General features: G+C 40.2%; 1 protein-coding gene across 1 annotated transcript in view; it reads left to right on the plus strand.

Moving 5' to 3' along the window:
* Rsbn1 (round spermatid basic protein 1) overlaps positions 1 to 21,494 on the plus strand; it is a 45,079-nt gene that overhangs the window by 2,969 nt on the left and 20,616 nt on the right. Inside the window, exon 2 of the mRNA XM_042692287.1 lies at positions 12,580 to 13,253. Coding sequence (XP_042548221.1) covers positions 12,580 to 13,253 — 674 coding nt within the window. The remainder of the gene's footprint in view (positions 1 to 12,579; positions 13,254 to 21,494) is intronic.

Genomic DNA, 21,494 nt, shown 5'->3' on the forward strand with positions numbered 1-21,494 from the left:
ATGTAGATTAAATGGGGTAATATGAAAAGTACTTAAAATAGTGCTTGTCTCATGGTAGGCACTTAGCTAAAACAAACTTTTGCTATTTTACTATGCTTTGTCCTTGCAACAACTCTAATCATCACAGTGGATGTATTCTTGTTTTTGCCTGGGGTTTGCACTCAAGGCTTTCAACTGTGCACAGTTTGCTTGTATGGCTGGTGTTCTACTACTTGAGCCATTCCTCCAACCTGGCTTTTTGCTGGTTATTTTGGAGATGAAATCTCCCAGACTTTTCACCCTAGCTGTCTTCTTACCTTTATCCTCTGGGTCTTATGCTCATATCCTCTGGGTCTTATACTCAAAGTTTTTGGAAACTTAACTTTTTATTTTGACATATAGATTCACAGAATATTGTAATAACAGCAGTTCTTACCCATCTTTTTTTTTTTTTTTTTTTTGTGCTGGTTATGGGAGCTTGATTCCAGTCTAGGCACTATCCCTGAGGTCTTTTGCTCAAAGCTGGTGCTCCACCACTTGAGTCACAGCTCTACTTCCTGCGTTTTGTGGTTAATTGAAGATGAGAGTCTCACAGATTTTTCTTGCCCCGGTTGCCTTTGAACTTGGATCCTCAGATCTCATCCTCCTGAGTAGCTGCGATTACAGATAGGAGCCACCAGTGCCTGGCTTAAAGGTTCCATGTTAAAGAAATATTATGTAATACCAACATCAGTCACTGATCATGGTACAGTGTATGTGTATTCTGTGCTGTTGTGTCACATGTGCTCTAGTGAAACCACCAGTGCAGCCAAGAAATGGCTATTGTATCTCCACAGAGATCCCTTTCCCTTCACAGGCAGGCAGGGGTGGACTTCCAGGACACTGGCCGTGCAAGGCTCTCTAGATCATTTGATATAGGATGGGACAGACAGACACGCTTTTCACCTTCTGACATCCTCGGTAGAAGTGTTTTTCTGGGCCAGTCTTACTTGACTGATAGTTCTGTGCAGCATTGTGAAGATGGTATAACATCTAAAAGGCCCTTGGCAGAAAAATGTTTCCCTTTCTCGCTCCTGCTTATAACCTGTAGACCCTTTCCCTGGCTCCTCATCCTTCCTGGCAACCACTAATTTCTTCTCTAATTTTGTCATTTTGAAAATATTGTATAAATGGAATGATACCATATGTAATTTTTTTTTTTTTTTTTGGGTCCAGTCGTGGGGCCTGAACTCTGGGCCTGGGCACTGTCCCTCAGCTCTTCAGCTCAAGGCTAGTGCTCTACCATTTGAGCCACAGCGCCACTTCCGGCTTTTTTCTTTTTGCTTATGTGGTGCTGAGGAATCGAACCCAGGGCCTCAGGCATGCAAGGCAAGCACTCTACCACTGAGCCACCTTCCCAGCCCCCATATATAATATTTTTGAGATTGGCTTTGTTCCTTCAGGATGATGTCGGTGAGATCTGTCCACATGGTATGTATGTGAATAGATGTCTTCTTTTCTGTGATTGTTAGGATTTGATAGTGTGCATGTACTGTGATTCCTCTATGGAACCATTTACCTACTTGGTTGGTTGCAGTTTCAGGCTGTCATGTAGACAGTGTCTATGAACATTCCTGTTCAGTTTTTTGTTTGGTGACAAGTGTTCATTTTTCCAAGGAATGTTAGGTCATATTATGTGTATATGTTTAGGGCTTGTTTATTTCTTGTTTGTTTTTATCTTGTTGCTATAGTATTTTCTAGAGTCTTTTTTACATTGCACAGACGTTACAAATGAGAGATTGTTGTTTTTTTTTTTTTTTTGGCCAGTCCTGGGACTTGAACTCAGGGCCTGGGCACTGTCCCAGGGCTGCTTTTTGCTCAAGGCTAGCGGTCTACCACTTGAGGCGCACAGCACTACTTCCTGCCTTCTTTGTGTATGTGGTACTTAGGAATTGAACCCAGGACTTCATGCATGCTGGCCAGCACTCTACCACTAAGCCACCTTTGCAGCCCTTTTCATATTTTTGACAATATCTGATGTAACTGTTTTTGCTTTAATGCATATCTCGGTGGTTTCATGTCTAATGATTATCAACTCCTTATCATTTGAGATTTATATACCCTTGCCAGTAAAATGTATATTAATGCCTTTTGCCCATTTTCTAATCAAGTTCCTTTTTAACAAATTACTGTTTTGATCATTCTTTTTTTTCTTTTTTCTTTTTCTGTTGTAGGGCTTGTGTGTGGTCCTTGCACTCTCTTTTTTTTTTGGGTCCAGTCATAGGGCCTGAACTCTGGGCCTAGGCACTGTCCCTCAGCTCTTCAGCTCCAGGCTAGCATTCTCCCAGGCTAGCTTTCTACCACTTGAGTCACAGTGCCACTTCCAGCTTTTTTCTTTTTGCTTGTGTGGTGCTGAGGAATCAAACCCAGGGCCTCATGCATGCAAGGCAAGCGCTCTACCACTGAGCCACCTTCCCAGCCCCAGTCCCTGCACTCTTCAGCTCAAGACCAGTGCTCTACCACTTGAGCCACAGAGCTCCTTCCAGTTTTCTGGTGGTTATTTGGAGATGAGTCTCATAGACTTTTCTGCCCAGGCTAGCTTTGAACTGAGATCCTTAGATCTCAGCCTCCTGAGTAGTTAGGATTACAGATGTGAGCCACTGGCGCTGGCTTTGTTTTGAGAATTCTTTATTGATAATGTTGCAGTTAAAAGTCACTTGTTGGGCTGGGAATGTGGCCTAGTGGTAGAGTGCTTGCCTAGCATGCATGAAGCCCTGGGTTCAATGCCTCAGTACCATATAAACAGAAAAGGCCAGAAGTGGTGCTGTGATAGAGTGCTAGCTTTCAGCAAAAGATGCTCAGGGACAGTGCCCTGGCTCTGAGTTCAAGTTCCAGGACTCGCAAAAAAAAAAAAAAAAGTCGCTTGTCAACCATATGGTTTGCAAGTATTTCCCCCAGTATATCATGTGTCTTTTTATTATCTCAGCAAGATCTTTCACATAGTAAAAGCAGCAAGTTTGTTAAATCTTATTTTTTTCCTAAAAGTTCTATGATTTAAAAATTTATATTTAAAAAATCTTGTCTACTTGAGATAATCTTGAACAGATATGAGTCTCAGGTTTACAGTTTTTTCTTTTAACCTGTGGGTATTCACTTGTAGCACCTTTTGTTGAAAAATTATTGCTCCACCTAATTGCTTTTTTTTTTTTTTTGGTCCAGTCGTGGGGCCTGAACTCTGGGCCTAGCACTCTACCACTTGAGCCACAGCGCCACTTCCGGCTTTTTCTGCTTATGTGGTGCTGAGGAATCGAACCCAGGGCCTCAGGCATGCAAGGCAAGCGCTCTACCACTGAGCCACCTTCCCAGCCCCACCTAATTGCTTTTGTGCCTTTATCAAAAATCAGTGTGGCTATGGTAGCATGTCTGTATGCCAACACAGGGGAAGCAAAGACAGGAATAGGCCAACTTGGGCTGCATAGTGAGACCCTGACTCAGTGACAACAAAAATCGGCTTAAAAAGTCAGTTTGACTTCCTGTTTTTTCATAGCTAATGAGGTAAGAATGGTTTTGCATTTTTAAGTGGCTGGTAACATGTAAAAATCCTATGAAGTTGAAATTTAGTGTTCAGAAATAAAGTTTTGTTTGTTTGTTTTTGTTTTTGTGGGTTGTAGGGTTTGAACTCTGTGCCTGGGTGCTGCCCCTCAGCTCTTCAGTTCAAGGCAAGTGCTCACTTGAGCCACAGCACCACTTCCGGTTTTATTGTGGTTAATTGGAGATGAGTCTCATGGACTTTGCTGCCAGGGTTGGCTTCTGTATGGCCTTCGAAGCCTGCTCCCAGGTTCTTTACAGAGAAGGTTTGGTAACTCTTGAATTCAGCAAGGAGACAGACAAGTTCTTGCACATCTGCCCAACGGTATTCAATCCAAATTCCTGTGTAGGCTAATCACAGATTATTACCGTTCTAGACATTTGAAGTTGTTCATATAGTTGAAAGAAAAATTTAGCCAGTAAATGCTAGGGTAAAATAGGTGAGGTGACATGTTTGAAATTTTCTAATTAATGATAGAACTGAATATTGAACTGGTTTTTTTTTTTTTTTTAAATTCTAACTTGTGGTAGAGTTGGCTTCATGTTAAAGAGCCTGGGTGGGGGGTGGGGGTGGGGAGCCTAGGCTAATACTACATTCCAGGACAGGTTGTTCTATAATAGCAGTACCCTGTCTGAAAAAATAAAAATAAAGTTTTAAATACAGAAACACTTGATTTTGTGGACAGGATGTTTTGAAGGGTAAGAAGGGAGGACTATTAGTATTGTAATGAGAATTAAAATAAGCAGATAATCTCATCTGTCAGTACAGTAATTTCAGAAACCCATATTATTCTCTATATACTTAGTGAGGTTAAAAATACCTTTAAGTAAGACATAAAATATTTCATATAACAATAAACCCCCTTATGATCATGCGGAATTATGTAATGAGCACTGTTGAGTAAAATAGTACTCCCTTAGCCATGCATGGTGGCTCATACTTGTAATCCTGGCTACTCAAGAGGCTGGAATCTGAGGATACCATTTCAGAGGTAAGCCCAGGCAAGGAAGTCCATGAGACTCAATTAACTGCAAAAAAGCCAGAAGTGGCGTTGGTGGCTCAAGTAGTAGAGTGCTAGCCTTGAGTGAAATAGCTAAGGGCCCTTCAGTTCAAGCCCCGGTATCAGCAAAACAAAAAACTCCCTTTGCTGAAGCCACCTCAGGTCTGTTAATTGTAGCTGGATAATCTTAGATGATCATTGGTGCTGCGGGTGGAGGAGGATAGAGGAAACAGGAGTCTGTGTAGTATTATAGGAGTTTGAGTTTTGGAGTTAGGTGAATATTGCCTGTCACCAGCTAGCTTTGTGTGATCCAAGTTATATATCCTTATTTGGACTGTTTCCTCCTCCACAGAAGGGTTTGGTTGGTTGGAGGATTAAAATGAAATAAAGTATAGGTACCTAGAAGATACTTGCTGAATAGTTTTCTTTTTTTGTCTTTTTCCTTTTATTCATTTTTCTTTTATTAGTTTTCTTTTTCTTTCGTTTGCAATGTTTTCCTAGTTCCCTGTTTCAGAGATTTTTTTTTCCCTTGTGTGTTTTTTTTTTGTCATGATACATTGTCTCCAGGCAAGTAATTTCTAGCATTTCTGATATTCATGTCTTTGGCATTTTAAGAAATGTTATCAAATATTTTTTTATTAGGATTATGATAACAAAGATAAGGGCTTATATGTCAGATACTCTGATAAAGGACCTTACACATTGTCTAAACTTTGCAAATAATTTCATGACAGACGCTACTTGGGTTGGAGGTATGGCTTAGGTGGTAGAACGCTAGCCAGTGCACCAGTGGCAAGATATCAAATTCAAGTCCCAGTCCCAAACAAAATAAAAAAGATAGACTACTGTTACTTTTTTGTTGTTGTTGGTCTGGGGCTTGAACTCAGGGCACCTAGTCCCTGGTCCTAGCATTTTTCCTCAAGGCTAGCACCCTATTACTACTTTTGGTTTTCTGGTGGTTAATGAGTCCAATGGACTTTACTGCCTGGGTTGGCTTTAAACTATGATTCTCCTATCTCAGCATCCTGAGTAGCTTGGATTATAGGTGTGAGCCACTGGTGCCCCTGTTACTAATATATATATATATTTTTTTTTAGTTGGTTGTGGGGCTTGAACTCTGGGCCTGGGCGCTGTCCCTCACCTCTTCAGCTCAAGGATAGTGCTCTACCACTTGAGCTACAGTGCCACTTCTGGCCTTTTCTGCTTATGTGGTGCTGAGGAATTGAACCCAGGGCTTCATGCATGCAAGGCAAGCACTCTACCACTAAACACATTCCCAGCCCCTTCATGTGAATTTTTAATTTACTCTGCACACTAGTTTTAAGGGAAATACTGTCCCTCCCCACCTGTTTTATCAATGAAAAACAGTGAGGCACAGAGATATTCACTGGCAAAGGTAGTGTTTCCTTATTCATTGTTGGTGGGAGTGCAGAATGGTACACCCATTTTTGAGTTTGTCATTGAATAGTTTGTTGGTAGCTTACAAAGTTAAACATACTCTTACAATATGATCCAGTAGTCATATGCCTTGATTGTTATGCAAAGAACATACACATGGAAATCTGGATATAGACATTTTTAGCAGCTTTACTCATAATTACCAAAGTTTGGAAGTAACCGAATTGTTTTTCACTATATGAATGAATTGAAAGCAAGCTGTAGTCCATCGATATAATGGATGTTCATATGAGTTATTCAGTCATGAGAAGTCACAGAGTAATGTTAAATGCATTTTATTAAGTAAAAGAGGCCAACACCAAAAGTACCACAGTGTGTGGTAATGATACAATACTGGAAAATAGACACATTGTAAATACACTGTGTCCTAATGCTGCCACACTGCAAAATAGACCCATTGCAACACAGTGTGTGGTAATATGACACTGGAAAATAGTGCCACCCAGTGTGTCATAGTGAAGTGACACTGCAAAACAGAGACATGTAACACATGTCTTGTATCACTTGTAGTGATGATACAAGGCTGGAAACCATAGACATTGTAGCTAGAGACCTTGTTGTTGTGCTATTACACTGGAAAATAAAGACATTACAACACAGTGTGTCATAATGATATGACCGTGTAAAAATGTGTGACTGATAGTGGTTGTGGTAAAGAGAGTTGTAAGTAGGCAGATGTGAGATTTTTTTTTTTTTTGTAGGTTGTGGGGCCTGAACTCTGGGCCTGGGTGCTGTTCCCTCAGCTTTTCAGCTCAAGGCTTGCGCTCTATCACTTGAGCCACAGCGCCACTTATGGTTTTCTAGTGGCTTATTGGAGATTAGAGTCTCATGGACTGTCTGGATTGGCTTTGAACTTAGCTACTCAGGAGGCTGAGATCTGAGGATCATGGTTCAAAGCCAGTCCAGGCAGGGAAGTCCATGAGACTCTTATTTCCAATTAACCACTAGAAAACCGGAAGTGGCGCTGTGGCTCAAGTGGTGGAGCACTCGCCTTGAGCTGAAGAGCTGAAGGACAGCACCCAGGCCCAGAGTTCAGGCCCCATGACCAAAAAAGAAAAGAAGTGTTAAATACAGACTCAAAATGAGCAAGTTGCTTTTTTCAAACCCATTTTAAATGTAGCACTGGAAGAACTCTCAAGAAGACCAAAAGGAATTTATTTTCGAGGCCAGAGCTCACACCTATGATCCTGGCTTGGTGAGGTTGAGGCAGGATGATGGAGTGTTTGACTAAATTGTGCTATTTGGTAGTGATAAGGTTAGTAGTCACGAGGATTTTACTGATAGTGTCATCTTCTTCTTTAGTGTCATCATCTTTTTTTTTTTTTGGTCCGGTTGTGGGGCCTGAACTCTGGGCCTGGGTGCTGTCCCTCAGCTCTTCAGCTCAAGGCTAGCCCTCTACCACTTGAGCCACAGCGCCACTTCCGGCTTTTTTCTTTTTTGCTTATGTGGTGCTGAGGAATCCAACCCAGGGCCTCAGGCATGCAAGGCAAGCGCTCTACCACTGAGCCACCTTCCCAGCCCCTATAGTGTCATCTTCTAATCCAGCTGTAGTTCCAAGATCTTTTAAAAGACAGCCAGCAATGTTTGTTAGTCAGTTTTGAACTTTTCTGTAGAATTATGCACCTTTCTTATGTTGAGTCTCAGTTTGATATGTGAAATTTTTCCTTAATGTAGGTGTAGTGTAGCTTGTTTCAGGACTCAGATGAAGTGCTGAGCATTTTTGCTCATAATAAGCAAAACCTTGATTTTGATCCTTGGCATCGCAAAGCCAAATCAAAACTGAATAAACTCTCTCACTGTAGGAAAATACTCAATATGGGTTTCTGAGTATCTTCCCTATTGTAAAACTAAAACACTGCTACAAATGGCACGATTGTGGAGCTTTTAGATGTGTGTGCATGCATGTGCATGTGTGCTTGTACAAGGACTTAAACTCAGGGCTTCAAACTTGCTCTGTTTTCTTGCTCACAGCTGGTGTTCTACTACTTGATACAGGCCTTTAGTATGGCATTTTGCCATACTAAATTGGAGATGAAGTCTCAGAAGACTTGGGAACCACAATCCTCCAGGACTCAGTCTCTTGAGTAAGATTACAGGAATGAGCCGCCAGCACCTAGTATAGACATTGATTTTTAAACAATTCAAGGGAAGGCAATTTGTATTTTGCTTATAAAGCAACAGTTGGCAACTTTCTGTAATAACCTTCAACAACTGTGTATACTCATGATATCTTAATTAGTTGACAGTATAATTAATTAGTATGAGAGGAATCGTCTCAAAATTTTCCTTAAAGGCAAGCTTTCTGTATCAGCCTAGAAGAGTCAACATTCTGTCTCTCTCTCTCTCTTTCCCTTTCCCTTTCTCTTTCGTCTCTCTTTTTTTTTTTTTTTGTTGGTCATGGGGCTTGAATTTGGCCCAGGCGCTGTCCCTCAGCTCAAGGCGAGCGCTCTACCACTTGAGCCACAGCGCCACTTTTGGTTTTCTGGTGGTTTATTGGAGATAAGTATCTCAGGGACTTTCTTGCCAGGGCTGGCTTTAAACCATGATCCTCAGATCTCAGCCTCCAGAGTAAGTAGGATTACAAGCATGAGCCACCGGCACATGGCTCTCTTTGTTTTTGGTGCTAGTATTCTCACTTAGCTTTTTCATTCAAGGCTGGCATTCTTACCACTTGAGCCACAGTTCCACTTCCAGTCATTTGGTGGTAATTGGAGATGAGTTTACAACTTTCGTGCCCAGGCTGGCTTTGAACCTTGTTCCTCAGATCTCAGCCTCCTGAGAAGCTAGGATTATGGGTGTGAGCTACCAGAGTCTGATGAGTCAGCATTTTCTGTGTGGAGAGAGAAAGTGAAATTTATTTCTTTTCTTTTTTTTTCTTTTTCATCTGAGACCTGGACTTAGGCTTGATATTTGATGCTTTTGCTCATTGGCTGGCACTCTACCACCTGAGCCAGGCCTCCAACCGGTTATTTTATATTATGGTATTGATCACAATTTATGAATGGTTTTCATATAAATGAGCTTTGGAATAAAATCTGTAGAGACTATGCCATGTTAGAAATACCTCTCGTAAACTGACAGTAATACAGAAACCATGTTACAATAAAGGTATTTCCTTACGCTGGGCATCTGTGGTTCATGCTTGTATTCTTAGTTACTCCAGAGGCTGAGATCTGAGGTGGTTAAAAGCCACCCCTGGGCAGGAGCATTAGTGAGACTCTTTATTTCCAATAAACCACCAGGAAACTGGAAGTGGTGGTGCTGTAGCTCAAATGGTAGAGCGCTGGCCTTGAGCTGAAGAGCTGAGGGACAGTGCCCAGGCCCAGAGTTCAAGCTCTACAACAACAACACAACAAAAAGGTACTTCCTTTCTTGGTGTTAATTTGTGTGTTATATCTAGGTCAAAATTCATCTTATGCATAACAGATAAAACCGTACTTATGCAGGAATCTTTTCTTCTTTTTCCTTTCCTGTGAAATTGCTAAAGAAATTAGTAGAGGGCAATTATATGACCTTTAAAATTAGCCTATCTTTTATATTTAATGACACTTAGTTGCTCAGGAAGATTATTTGAATTACTGATTTGATACTTGGCAGAGTATGTAGATTAAATCTTACTTAGTATGTAATATAAATAGCTTACTGAATGTTTTAACTAATTTAAAAGAGTTGTAAAAAGAATAAATGGTACATTTCTTTTGCCAGTTTAATCTGATTACTTGTATATTTTGATATACGATCTAAATATAATTACAAGGAATATTTGTAAATGAAGTTTTTTTTTTTGTTTTCAAAAGCAAGAAGTAAAATTTATTAGGTGTCTGTATGCTTTAGTCTTTGATGTCTTTGACTTGTACTTTAAATACTTTAATATTTTTAATTTCAAGTTTTACTAACTTGTATTATCTGGTTATTTTGAGAAATTGTATATAGGGCACTGAAACTATCATATATTTGCATACCATGTAAATTCTGTTCTGCAAAACTTGTTAAAATTTTTCTTCCCAGATTTAGTAATAACATTAATTGGAGTACCTGAATGAATGCTGAATTACTTGCATTATTCAGGAAATACTATTGTTTCATGGTGGATACATAGTGAATGCTAGACAAAACTTGGGGATTGATTAGGACTTTATCTGCTATTTAATCCTAAAGATTTCTTTCTAGGGGGGCTGGGAATGTGGCTCAGTGGTAGAATACTTGCCTTGCGTGCATGAGGCCCTGGGTTCAATTCCTCAGCACCACATAAACAGAAAAAGCCGGAAGTGGTACTGTGGTTCAAGTGGTGGAGTGCTCAGCATGAGCTGAAGAGCTGAGGGACAGTGCTCAGGCCCCACAACTGGGAAGGCAGAAAGAAGAAAGAAAGAAAGAAAGAAAGGAGAGAGAGAGAGAGAGAGAGAGAGAGAGAGAGAGAAAGACAGCCAGCAAGCAAAAAAGTACCAGGCAGTGACTGAACAGGCTTCTCCATCTTTTGAGAAGCTATTATTTGGAATGAGTCAAAGGGACCTCTGGAAAATAGGTATATACTACAGGAGTAATGGTAGTTTTATAGGATTTTAAAAACCTAGTTTCGGGCAGGTGCTGGCAGCTCACACTTTTAATCCTACTCAGGAGACTGAGATCTGAGGATCAAGGTTCAAAGCCAGCCCAGGCAGGCAAGTCCATGAGTCTCTGATCTCCAATTATCTACCAGAAAACCGAAGTGGAGCTGTGGCTTAAAGGTTAGAATGCTAGTCTTGAGAGACAAAGTTCAGGAACAGTGCCCAGGCTCTGAGCTTTATGTCCTATGACCAATATAAACAAATAAATACCTAGTTTCTTTCCTGTTTAAGTTTCTTATTTTCTGTAATAAACATATTTTCTAATTTCAGTTTTTAATGATTACCACTGACTGACAACCCCAAGATTTCAAGTTAGGAAGAAAAAAAAAAGAAACCTAGAAAGAAATCTTTTTTTTTTTTTTTTTTTTTTTGCCGGTTGTGGGACCTGAACTCTGGGCCTGGGTACTGTCCCTCAGCTCTTCAGCTCAAGGCCAGTGCTCTACCACTTGATCCACAGCACCACTTCCGTCTTTTTCTGCTTATGTGGTGCTGAGGACTCGAACCCAGGGCCTCATGCACTCAAGACAACACTCTACCACTGAGCCACATTCCCAGCCCCCCTAGAAAGAAATCTTTAGGATTAAATAGCAGATAAAGTCCTAATCAATCCCCAAGTTTTGTCTAGCATTCACTATGTATCCACCATGAAACAATAGTATTTCCTGAATAATGCAAGTAATTCAGCATTCATTCAGGTACTCCAATTAATGTTATTACTAAATTAATAGCCTCTTTTTTTGTTCTTATTCAACTAGATTGTAAGGCACAAGTAGTGCTTTAGTCAGAACTGTATCTGTAGTACCCTGTATGTATACCCAAGCACATGGCAAATACTTAGTATTCAAATAACTGTGTTTAATATAAAAAAGTCAGGAATGTGTGTATGTGTGTGTGTATGTGAAATGGAAAGAAAGGGTAAGATGTACATCCCTGACCTTTGATTTCTTATAGTCTAGGAGGGAGGTTGGACAGTAAATATGTATTTGCATAGAAGGTAAGGGCTCTGACAGGTGAAGTTAGTGCTAAGGGAGCACATCAGGAGCAGCCATTGCTACTGCACCCTTGGGTGCACAAGTTGTTAGAGTAGGCTTTCTAGAAGATGGACAGTATAAACATTTCTAACCTTTTATTTTGTGTCTGTTTTTAATCTATAATTTATAATGGCTAGGTAATGTACTATGTAACTATCAGAGTATAATCAGTCCCCTCTATTAGTAGGCCCTTAGAAGATTCTGTTTTTGTTGTTTTAAAAATATTATCATGTACATCTTTGCAGATCTTCACTTACTTTGTTAGGTAAGTTTGACTGGAAATTTCTGGATCTGAGGATTACGTGTATTTTGGAGAATTTTGCTACATATCACTAGATTTTTCTTCATCATAGATTTTTTTCTTCATCTTTATCAGTCTATACATCCAACAATATCTGAAAATGACTTTCCTGAAAGATCTCTGACCAACATAGATAAAAATATCTCTGTTACTTTGTTAGACAAAAAAACTGGTGTCTTAATAGCTTTGGTGTCAAATTTGCTTTTAATTCACTTGTAATAACTAATAGACTGACAAACAGTACAATGAGATATGACAAGCATCAATTTAGATTGATAAGGATTAGTGAAAATTTCATGCAGTTTAGCATATATGAAATTACCTGCATATTTCCACTAGATTTGATTGCAAGTCATATTATAGTGGTGCTAGGGATTGAGCTCAAGGCCTTGCAGATACTAAAAAAGCACTCTGTACCACTCAGCTACATCTGTAGCCTGTCAGTATTTGCTTTTTTAAGTCTTCAATCCAGAATGTTACTGTATTTTAAGATCTTTATTTTAAAGCTGCATGTTGCAATGACAGATATTTAGAAATTGAAAGGAGACTATTTTTTTGATTTGGGATCAAGTACTTTAAGAAGCTTGTATGTTGACATTAATCCTAGCAACTAACTTCTTTTTAATTATTGTGGCCAGAAACACCAGATGAAAATGGTAAAACCCAGAGAGCTGATGATTTTGTCTTGAAGAAAATAAAGAAGAAAAAGAAAAAGAAACATCGAGAAGACGTGCGAGGAAGACGCCTTAAAATGTACAACAAAGAAGTACAAACCGTATGTGCTGGCCTGACTCGAATCAGTAAAGAGATTCTCACCCAAGGACAAATAAATAGCACTTCTGGAGTTAATAAAGAGTCCTTCAGGTATCTGAAAGATGAACAGCTGTGCCGATTAAATTTGGGCATGCAGGAATATCGGGTGCCCCAGGGAGTACAAACACCCTTTACGACTCACCAGGAACACTCGATTCGTAGAAATTTCTTAAAAACAGGTACTAAATTTAGCAGCTTCATCCATGAGGAACACCAGTCCAACGGCGGTGCTCTGGTACTTCATGCGTACATGGATGAACTCTCATTTTTGTCTCCAATGGAGATGGAGAGATTTTCTGAGGAGTTTCTTGCTTTGACATTCAGTGAAAACGAGAAAAATTCTGCTTACTATGCTTTAGCAATAGTGCATGGAGCGGCTGCTTATCTTCCAGACTTTTTGGACTATTTTGCTTTTAATTTCCCCAACACTCCAGTGAAAATGGAAATTTTGGGCAAGAAAGATATTGAAACAACCACCATTTCAAATTTTCATACTCAGGTAAGGAAAAATTACTGCTGCCTTTGTTTAGTAAATATAGTATCTCAACAGTATTAACCTCATTCTGTTACATAGCACACACCAGCACATGCTGATAAAAATTCATGGAGATAAAAGCACTTGAGCATTGGTTATTTCTCTAATTATAAATCTTAATTGCTGAGATCTCTGGAGTGAGGCTTGTTACTTGCTTTAAGAAATGCTTTATTCATGTTAGACATCACTGCAAGTCTTTGGAAAATCAACTGTGGAACAAATACAGTCTTTTACAGATCAGGTAATGTTAGTGTGGGTGATGTAATTCAGGTCTGGTAGCTGGGAGGAGACGAGTTAAGATGTACTTTCATGTCCTAATAGAACCCATGAGGGTTTTGGCCTATGTCTTTGCCAGGTTTTTGTGGTTTTGTTTCTCTTCTTTCAGTAACTTGTTGGCAATCTATCCCAGAATTACACCCCACATATCTGACTCTTGAGTGTCATCAGGAAGCTTGCCATAGCCCCTGTGCCTTCTGCTCTGTGCTGTTGTAGGTTAAGATGTTTTCTAGAGCCTTGCTTGGGCAGCTAGCCTTATGTCAGCAGAGAAATAGTGCCTTCCTAACCAATTTAACCCTTTTTTCAAAGAAGTTAAATTTAGGGCTTTAAAAACAATTTGATAATATGTCCTATTTTCTTCTCTTTTCATTCTTTTTTTTTTTTTTTTCCCTGTCATGGCTGCTGTCCCTCAGCTCTTCAGCTCAAGGCGAGTGCTCTATCACTTCCAGTTTTCAGGTGGTTTATTGGAGATAAGAGTCTCATGGACTTTCCTGCCCCTGCTGGCTTGGAATGCAATCCTCAGATCTCAGCCTCCTGAGTAGCTGGCATGACAGGCGTAAGCTACCAGTGCCTGGCTGCCCTATTTTTTTTCTTGCTAGCTTTTCTCCTAATATTTATAAGTATGAATAGTCAGCTATAAGTATACTTTGCACATTGTAAACATTGTAAATTCAAGTCTACTGACGTCTGTTTCATGTTTTAGAGATACATGATTATATGTCCTGTTTTTCAGGTCACCTGGTGTTTTAGTGCTTGCTGCTGGGTTTTTTTCCTCTTAAGAGATTTTTTTCTTTTAAATAAGTTTTTTATTGTGAAAATACTGTATAGATGGGTTACAATCACATGAACAAGGTAATGAGCACATTTCTTATCAAGCATTATTGCCTCCTTTTCCCCCTACCATCCCTTCCCTCACATCTCTACAACTACATTCCCCCCCCCCCCTTTTTTTTTCTTTTTTGGTAAATCATTGCATCATAAGACTCAGCTGCTCACATTATAATACTTTCAAGCCACTTAGTTTTGTCTGAACCTCCTCTAGACTGAATCTTTTTATGGAGTCTTACTCTCGGAGCCTCCAATGAGGGGGCAACCAGTTTAGATCTATGAACTAAAAAATTTCTCTAATTGAAGTTCTCTCTGCAGTAGAGAGAGCAGGAGCAGCCAACCTGGAGAGGTCACAAGATGGAGCAGCCCACAATGTTGGAACACGGTGTTCAATAAAGGGGCTTTGTCTTGGATATTAGCTTTGTTACCACAATCAGGTGTTGAAGTACTGACTTTTGTTTTCTTTTTCTTTTTTTAAAGGAGATTTTCCCTTTCAAGATACTTGAAGGCTAAGGAATCCTATTTTTATAAATAATTTGGAAGAGACTAAAAACAGTTCTAATCTTGTCCATAGTTGCCCACCAGTATTGCTGAGAGCTGAGTTTAATATGCTCTATCACTTCTTTTTATTGGGAGGGGGGTCCGGCCATGGGGCCTGAACTCTGGGCCTGGGCGCTGTCCCTCAGCTCTTCAGCTCAAGGCTATCACTCTACCACTTGAGCCACAGCACCACTTCCGGCTTTTTTCCCCTGCTTATGTGGTGCTGAGGAATCGAACCCAGGGCCTCATGCATGGAAGGCGAGCGCTCTACCACTGAGCCACCTTCTCAGCCCTGCTCTACCACTTCTTTAGTGTAGCAGAATGCAGTTCATTTTCTGGTCTGATAGGCCAGCAAGCTATCTGGGAGATGTACCAGAAATTTTGGAGGGGGAAATTCTGGTTTTGTAAACTTTTATATTCTATAGTGGCTCAAGTTTGGATAGGCAAGAAAAGAAGACATTTTGAAATATTATTCCCTGCTGATTTTTGCTTTCCAATTTAAAAATAAATGGGAGCTGAAATTCAAATAACTGTACCAACAATTTACCTTGAGATTTACGCTAAAGAACATGTCAGATTATGAAATTGGATATAGAACATTTCAGCCATGAAAGTGTGTTGAGGATTATTGAATGGGTCTTGTGCTCTGGTGGTCCTGGAATTTAAGTTTTTATTAATTTTTAGCTATTGGAAAGAAGTATATGGTAGATTGAATAGCCCATGAAACTTAAAATTTGAACTTGTAAGATCTTTGATAGAAGCTCACACGATAGTTTAGATTTAATGGTACTTCATAGTTTGTGGAAATGCTTTGACATATCTGTATGTTGGAAACAACCAGGGGAGAGGTAAGCAGCTTTTATCTCTGCTGTGCACTAGCAGACCTTGGTCAGCTAGCGACTCAGAAAAGTTTTATGCCATTGTGTCACATCTTTGGGGAAGTGCTCTTACTGGATTAACCCTGCGGTTGGTAAAACTCAAATCCTAATTTAAAATATAATAGCAAAGGATTTGTTTCTAATGTTAGCAAATAACTAAATGCTGGGAATTAAGTACTTAGGAGAAATTGGAATTTTATGTTTGTGAAGGCTTATGAAGTTCTATTAACCTGTAAATACCTGTAAATAAAGTCAAGGATTGGGTATAGTGGTTAATCGGTAATTCTTGTTACTCTGGAGGAAGAGGTAGTAGGATCTAGGTCTGGTCTTGCCTTGCAAAAACATTTGAGACCTTTCAAGAAAAACAAAATGTCTAGGTTGTGGTTCAAGTAGTAAGACATTTGCCTAGCATGCACAAAGCCCTGAGTTCAATCCCAGGACCCTCCCTCCCCTCCAAAAGTAACAAAGTAAAAAAAAAAAAATTATGGAGCTGAGAATTGAATTTAGAGCTTTTGCACAAATTAGACACGCACTAAACTACCTTCACCAGCCCTCAATTTTTTTAAGCTGCAGAGATAGCTATTAGTGCTTGTTTATAGTTTAATTATCTAGCCATAATAATTATCCATGACTGTGCTTCAGAATAGTTCATTCAGCATTTGGATCAAGACTCAAGTCATGTTCTGTACACTCACTTGGTCGGATGGAGTGGGGCAATAGACCAGCAGTAATAAGGCAGTTTCAGGAGTAGAGTTGTGCATAGGAAGAGCCTGCTCTAGAGGGAGCAGACTGGAGTTGATTAGAAAGGCATTTTTGGCTGGGAATGTGCCTTTAGTGGTAGAGTGCTTGCCTAGCATACATGAAACCCTGGGTTCAATTCCTCAGTACCACATACACAGAAAAAGCTGGAAGTGGTGCTGTGATTCAAGTGGCAGAGTGCTAGCCTTGAGCAAAAGAAGCTCAGGAGGGGCTGGGAAGATGGCTCAGTGGTAGAGTGCTTGCCTTGCATGCATAAGGCCCTGGGTTTGATTCCTTAGCAACCACATAAGCAGAAAAAGCCGGAAGTGGGGCTCATGCTCAAGTAGTATAGTGCTAGCCTTGAGCTGAAGAGCTGAGGGACAGTGCCCAGGCCCAGAGTTCAGGCCCCACGACCGACCAAAAAAAAACTCAGGAACAGTGTCCAGGACTAGAGCTCAAAAAAAAAAAAAAAAAAGGCATTTTTAAAAGCATGTGAAACTTTAATAGAATTGTGAAGGCAGATTAATACTTGGTAAAGACATTTTTAATGAGAGGAATTAATAACCAATTCAGATGTAGAGATATTTGAGAATGTGCCATTTTCAGAGAGCTGCAAATGGGTTGACACTGAACAGGGGAAATCCTGACTGTTCAGGAGTGGCTAGAATTGAGAAGAGAAGAGTGGAGAAGCAGGGAGAGGACAGGACAGTGGGTAGAAGGGAGAAGGACAAGGAGAGAAAGGGTTAGGAGGAGGCAGAGAGAAGAGGGAAGGGGAACAGAGGAGGATGGATTTGAGCATTGAGAAAGGAGGGATGACGAGTAAAGAGCTTTATATGATATATTTTTAAAAACTTTCTGAAGGTAATGAAGTACTAGGAAGCCTTAGGAGAATGTCATCAACTTTGTATTTGTAAAGGTTACATGGAAGTGTAGCGATGAGATTGCATGAAATGAGTTTGGAAGCAAGAAGACTGATTTAGGGTACTTCAGTAATCAGGAACTGGCATTGGTATTAAAGAATGAAATTTTGCAAATAATTACAGAGTAGAGCTCAGCTGGACTTGAGGCAGTTTCACCATGTGTTTAGGAGGTGGAGGTACTATAGAAGGGAAATTAGAAGCTTGGAGAGGCTGTGGGGTTGTGTTTATAAATTCAGATTTTATATATATATGTAAAATATTATTTTTTGTCAGTCCTGGGGCTTGAATTCAGGGCCTGGGCACTGTCCCTGAGTTTCTTTTGCTCAAGGCTAGCACTCTACCACTTGAGCACAGCACGGCTTCTGGCCTTTTCTGTGTATGTGGTAATGAGGAATGGAACTCAGGGCTTCATGCATACTAGGCAAGCGCTCTACCGCTGAGCCACATTCCCAGCTCACAGTTTGAGATGCTTGGATTCCATTTTGTTATGGTGCTAGACAAGCACTGTACCAGTGAAGTGTAGACCTGTTGCTTGAGTTATTTTGAGTTGGGTATCCACTTGAGCCTATGTTTAGAAATGTCTTAATGTAGTTAAATATGTGAGCCTATGTTAGGAGATATCTCGGCAGGAGAAGCAGAAGGTTGGATCAACTAGTAGATGAGCAATCTAGAGATGGTAGAGTGGAACAGAGGTGAAGCTAAGAGTGGAAGACAGACATAAGTGGTGAAAAGAGACCAAAAAGAAAGACAAATAGAGGGAAGACGAAGATGCAAGTTTCCTAGGTTGTTGTAAAATCACCAGAGTGGTACAAATACTACATACTGTATGAAGGATCAAGTGAAATAGAGATGGAAAGGTGTTCGGTTGATCAATTAGGAATTTAATTGGAACCATCAAGTCTTTGCAAACCACGAGACCATGACTGTTGTAAATTATACCTTTTCTTTAGAACCTTCTCAAAGTGTGCTTTGAAGCCGGGTGCTGGTGGTTCACTACTTTAATCTTGGCTACACAGGAGACTGAGATCTGAGGATCAGTTCAAAGCCAGCGTGGGCAGGAAAGTCTGTGGGACTTATATCACCAATTAACCACCAGAAAACCGGGAGTGGTGCTTTGAGTAAAAGAGTTCAGAGACGGGGCACAGGCTCTGAGTCATGATTTTGGCTTGTTGGAAATTTATTCTTGCTTTTACGCAGATCTTCTGAGTGGGAATTTGTCTTTTAAAAGAGCCCCAGATGGTTGTTTTGCACATTAAGATCTTAGAAACACCATTTTTGAATTGTCTCTAGCAGGAGAAAGTAAAATAGATATTAGATATGTGAAAGAAAAATGATAGTTTCCATTACATTTATATTTTTAATTGCTAAGTTATTGTAATTGCTAAAGCTGGGGATCCACACATATATAGGGCTTTCTGTAAGACAAAACAATTGATAAAACTCAAATATTTTAATACTCAAGGAGATAAGTTCATAATATCAGTTGAAACACCAAGCTGGTTCTTGTTTGATTACTTAACTTTCTTAGTTGATACAGGTTAACTTTGTGAATTTCAGTTTCTAGTCAAAAGGAATTCATATGTATTGACACAATATGATCTACTGTATAATTCTGTAGGATTGCTCAGGTTTTCAGTAATCATTGGCTAAATACCAAATTTTGACCAAAAAGTTTGTTTGTAGAACCTTTAGAGCAGTTAATGGAGAAAAATTAGTGTTCAAAAAGGAATGTATTATATCTCCCTTCCCCCTCCCACTCTTGCCCTCTCTCCTTCTCCATTTCCCCAACCTCTCTCTGTCCCCTCTTCCCCTTCTCCCTTTCTCTATCCATTTTCCTTCCCCCCTCTTCTCTCCGCCCCTGCACCTGAAAATTCTTAGTGGCTTTAAACTGTACTTAATGACAAGAGTCCTGCATCCTTGGCTTGTTCTAAGAACCCCATTTTCTCTATAAAATGGTAATGGCCAATAGGATTGGAGTGGTCAACTTCAATGAAGGCTGTGTCTTAGGAAAAAAACAACAACGTCTTGTCTCTCCTTATGTGTTGGACATGGCTGCCTGCTCTTTGATGAATATAATTGACATTTTATAGTGAGTTGATAGTACTAACTAGTAGAGTGATTTGGAAACTACTAGAGTGGTTGGGAATATAACTGAACCTTTAAGGAGCTGTGCTCATCAGTGCATTGTTTAAAAAGAAAAGTAAATATTTTGAAGTAGTTGGCTTTATACAATAAAACAATAAGTAAAAATGGTATGTTTGATTCTTTTTTTCTCTTGTTCTAACTACAGCTTGTACTCAGCTAATGAACTGACTTGTACTGTGGGTTTTTTGTTTTGTTTTGTTGTTGTTGTTTTTGCCAGTCTTGAACTCGTCCTGGCTCTGTCCCTCAGCTCTTCAGCTCAAGGCTAGTGCTCTACCACTTGAGCCTCTGTGCCACTTCCAGTTTTCTGGTGGTTTATTGGAGATAAGAGTATCATGGACTTTCCTGCCCCGGCTGGCTTTGAATCGCGATCCTCAGTAGCTCCTGAGTAGCTAGGGTTACAGGTGTGAGCCTCCAGTTGCCTGGCTTTTGTACTGCTTTTTAGTTGTACATTTTAGTTGTACATTTTAAAGTAGGAATGCCTTCCTACTAGCCTTCACAAGGCTAGGAAGATTACTGGCTAGGTTTTTTCCTTTCTGTCTGTTAAATAATCAGCTTAGGTAGGTTTCTTCCTGAAACATGAATTATGTGGAATAATCTACCCTCCTACTCTGAAATAATAGGGTTTTCCATTGAGAATGTTTTTAGCTTGGTGTTCTTTTTTTTTTTAATTTTTAATTTTATTTTTTGGGTCCTGTCGTAGGCCTGAACTCTGGGCCTGGGTGCTATCCCTCAGCTCTTCAGCTTAAGGCTAGCACTCTACCACTTGAGCCACAGCGCCACTTCCGGCTTTTTTCTTTTTTGCTTATGTGGTGCTGAGGAATCGAACCCAGGGCCTCAGGCATGCAAGGCAAGCGCTCTACCACTGAGCCATCTTCCCAGCCCCAGCTTGGTGTTCTAGTAGGTTTTAAACCTAGTATTTGTAAAAGGTGCATTTTGTAGGGGCACAGTTGAGCTTCCTTAACTGAAAAAGTGATATAGGAGAACTTTGTAAAGTTGTTTCTAATCCAAAGAACACATCTCGACAGAGTAATGTATATGTTTAAAAAAATAAATATTTGGGGCTGGGAAGGTTGCTCAGTGGTAGAGTGCTTGCCTTGCAAGGATGAGGTCCTGGGTTCGATTCCACAACACCACATAAGCACGGGGGAAAAAAATGGAAGTGGTGCTGTCGCTCAAGTGGTAGAGTGCTCACGGTGAGCTGAGGAGCTGAGGGACAGCACCCAGGCCCAGAGTTCAGGCCCCATGACCGACAAAAATAAATAAGTATTTCATAGCAAGCATAAATAACCCACTTGGATGCATGCAAAGTTAACTGTTGTTTTCATATAGGCATGTTTTCCTTTGATTCCACACATTTGGTCCCTGATTTCACTAAGGTTATTTTCTCTGCTGGTGTATGTATGTTGCTTCCCTTTTTTTCAGTTCTTCTACTTATCTACCTCAAACATTGGTTGTGAGGGTTAGAGGAAGGTAAACATCAGGAAGCCTGCTTTTGTTCTTTGGTCAGCTTGCTTGTCTTTTTTCCATAGTGATTGTCAGCATTTTTGGCTGTGTAGAATTGTTTTCCTCCACTACCCTAGAAAAGGCATCCCATCTCCTCACAGGCTAACTGGTGTTGTGAGATGCATCTCTCAGTCTCCTTTAGTTCTCATAAATCTACATAACAAAATTTAACCAAGTTGGCACTAGGAACTCCCACCTTAGGAACTCCCACCTTTAATCCTAGCTACTTAGGAGGCTGAGATCTGAGGATTGTGGCACAGACAGGAAGTCCGTGAGATTCTTGTCTCCAATTAACCACCAGAAAACTGGCAGTGGAGCTGTGGCTCAAAGTGGTAGAGTGCTCGCCTTCAACGCAAAAGCTCAGGGACAGTGCCCAT

The sequence above is a fragment of the Dipodomys spectabilis genome, unplaced genomic scaffold (genome assembly GCF_019054845.1).
Source record: "Dipodomys spectabilis isolate Male_0828 unplaced genomic scaffold, ASM1905484v1 ptg000148l, whole genome shotgun sequence".
Lineage (NCBI taxonomy): Eukaryota > Metazoa > Chordata > Mammalia > Rodentia > Heteromyidae > Dipodomys > Dipodomys spectabilis.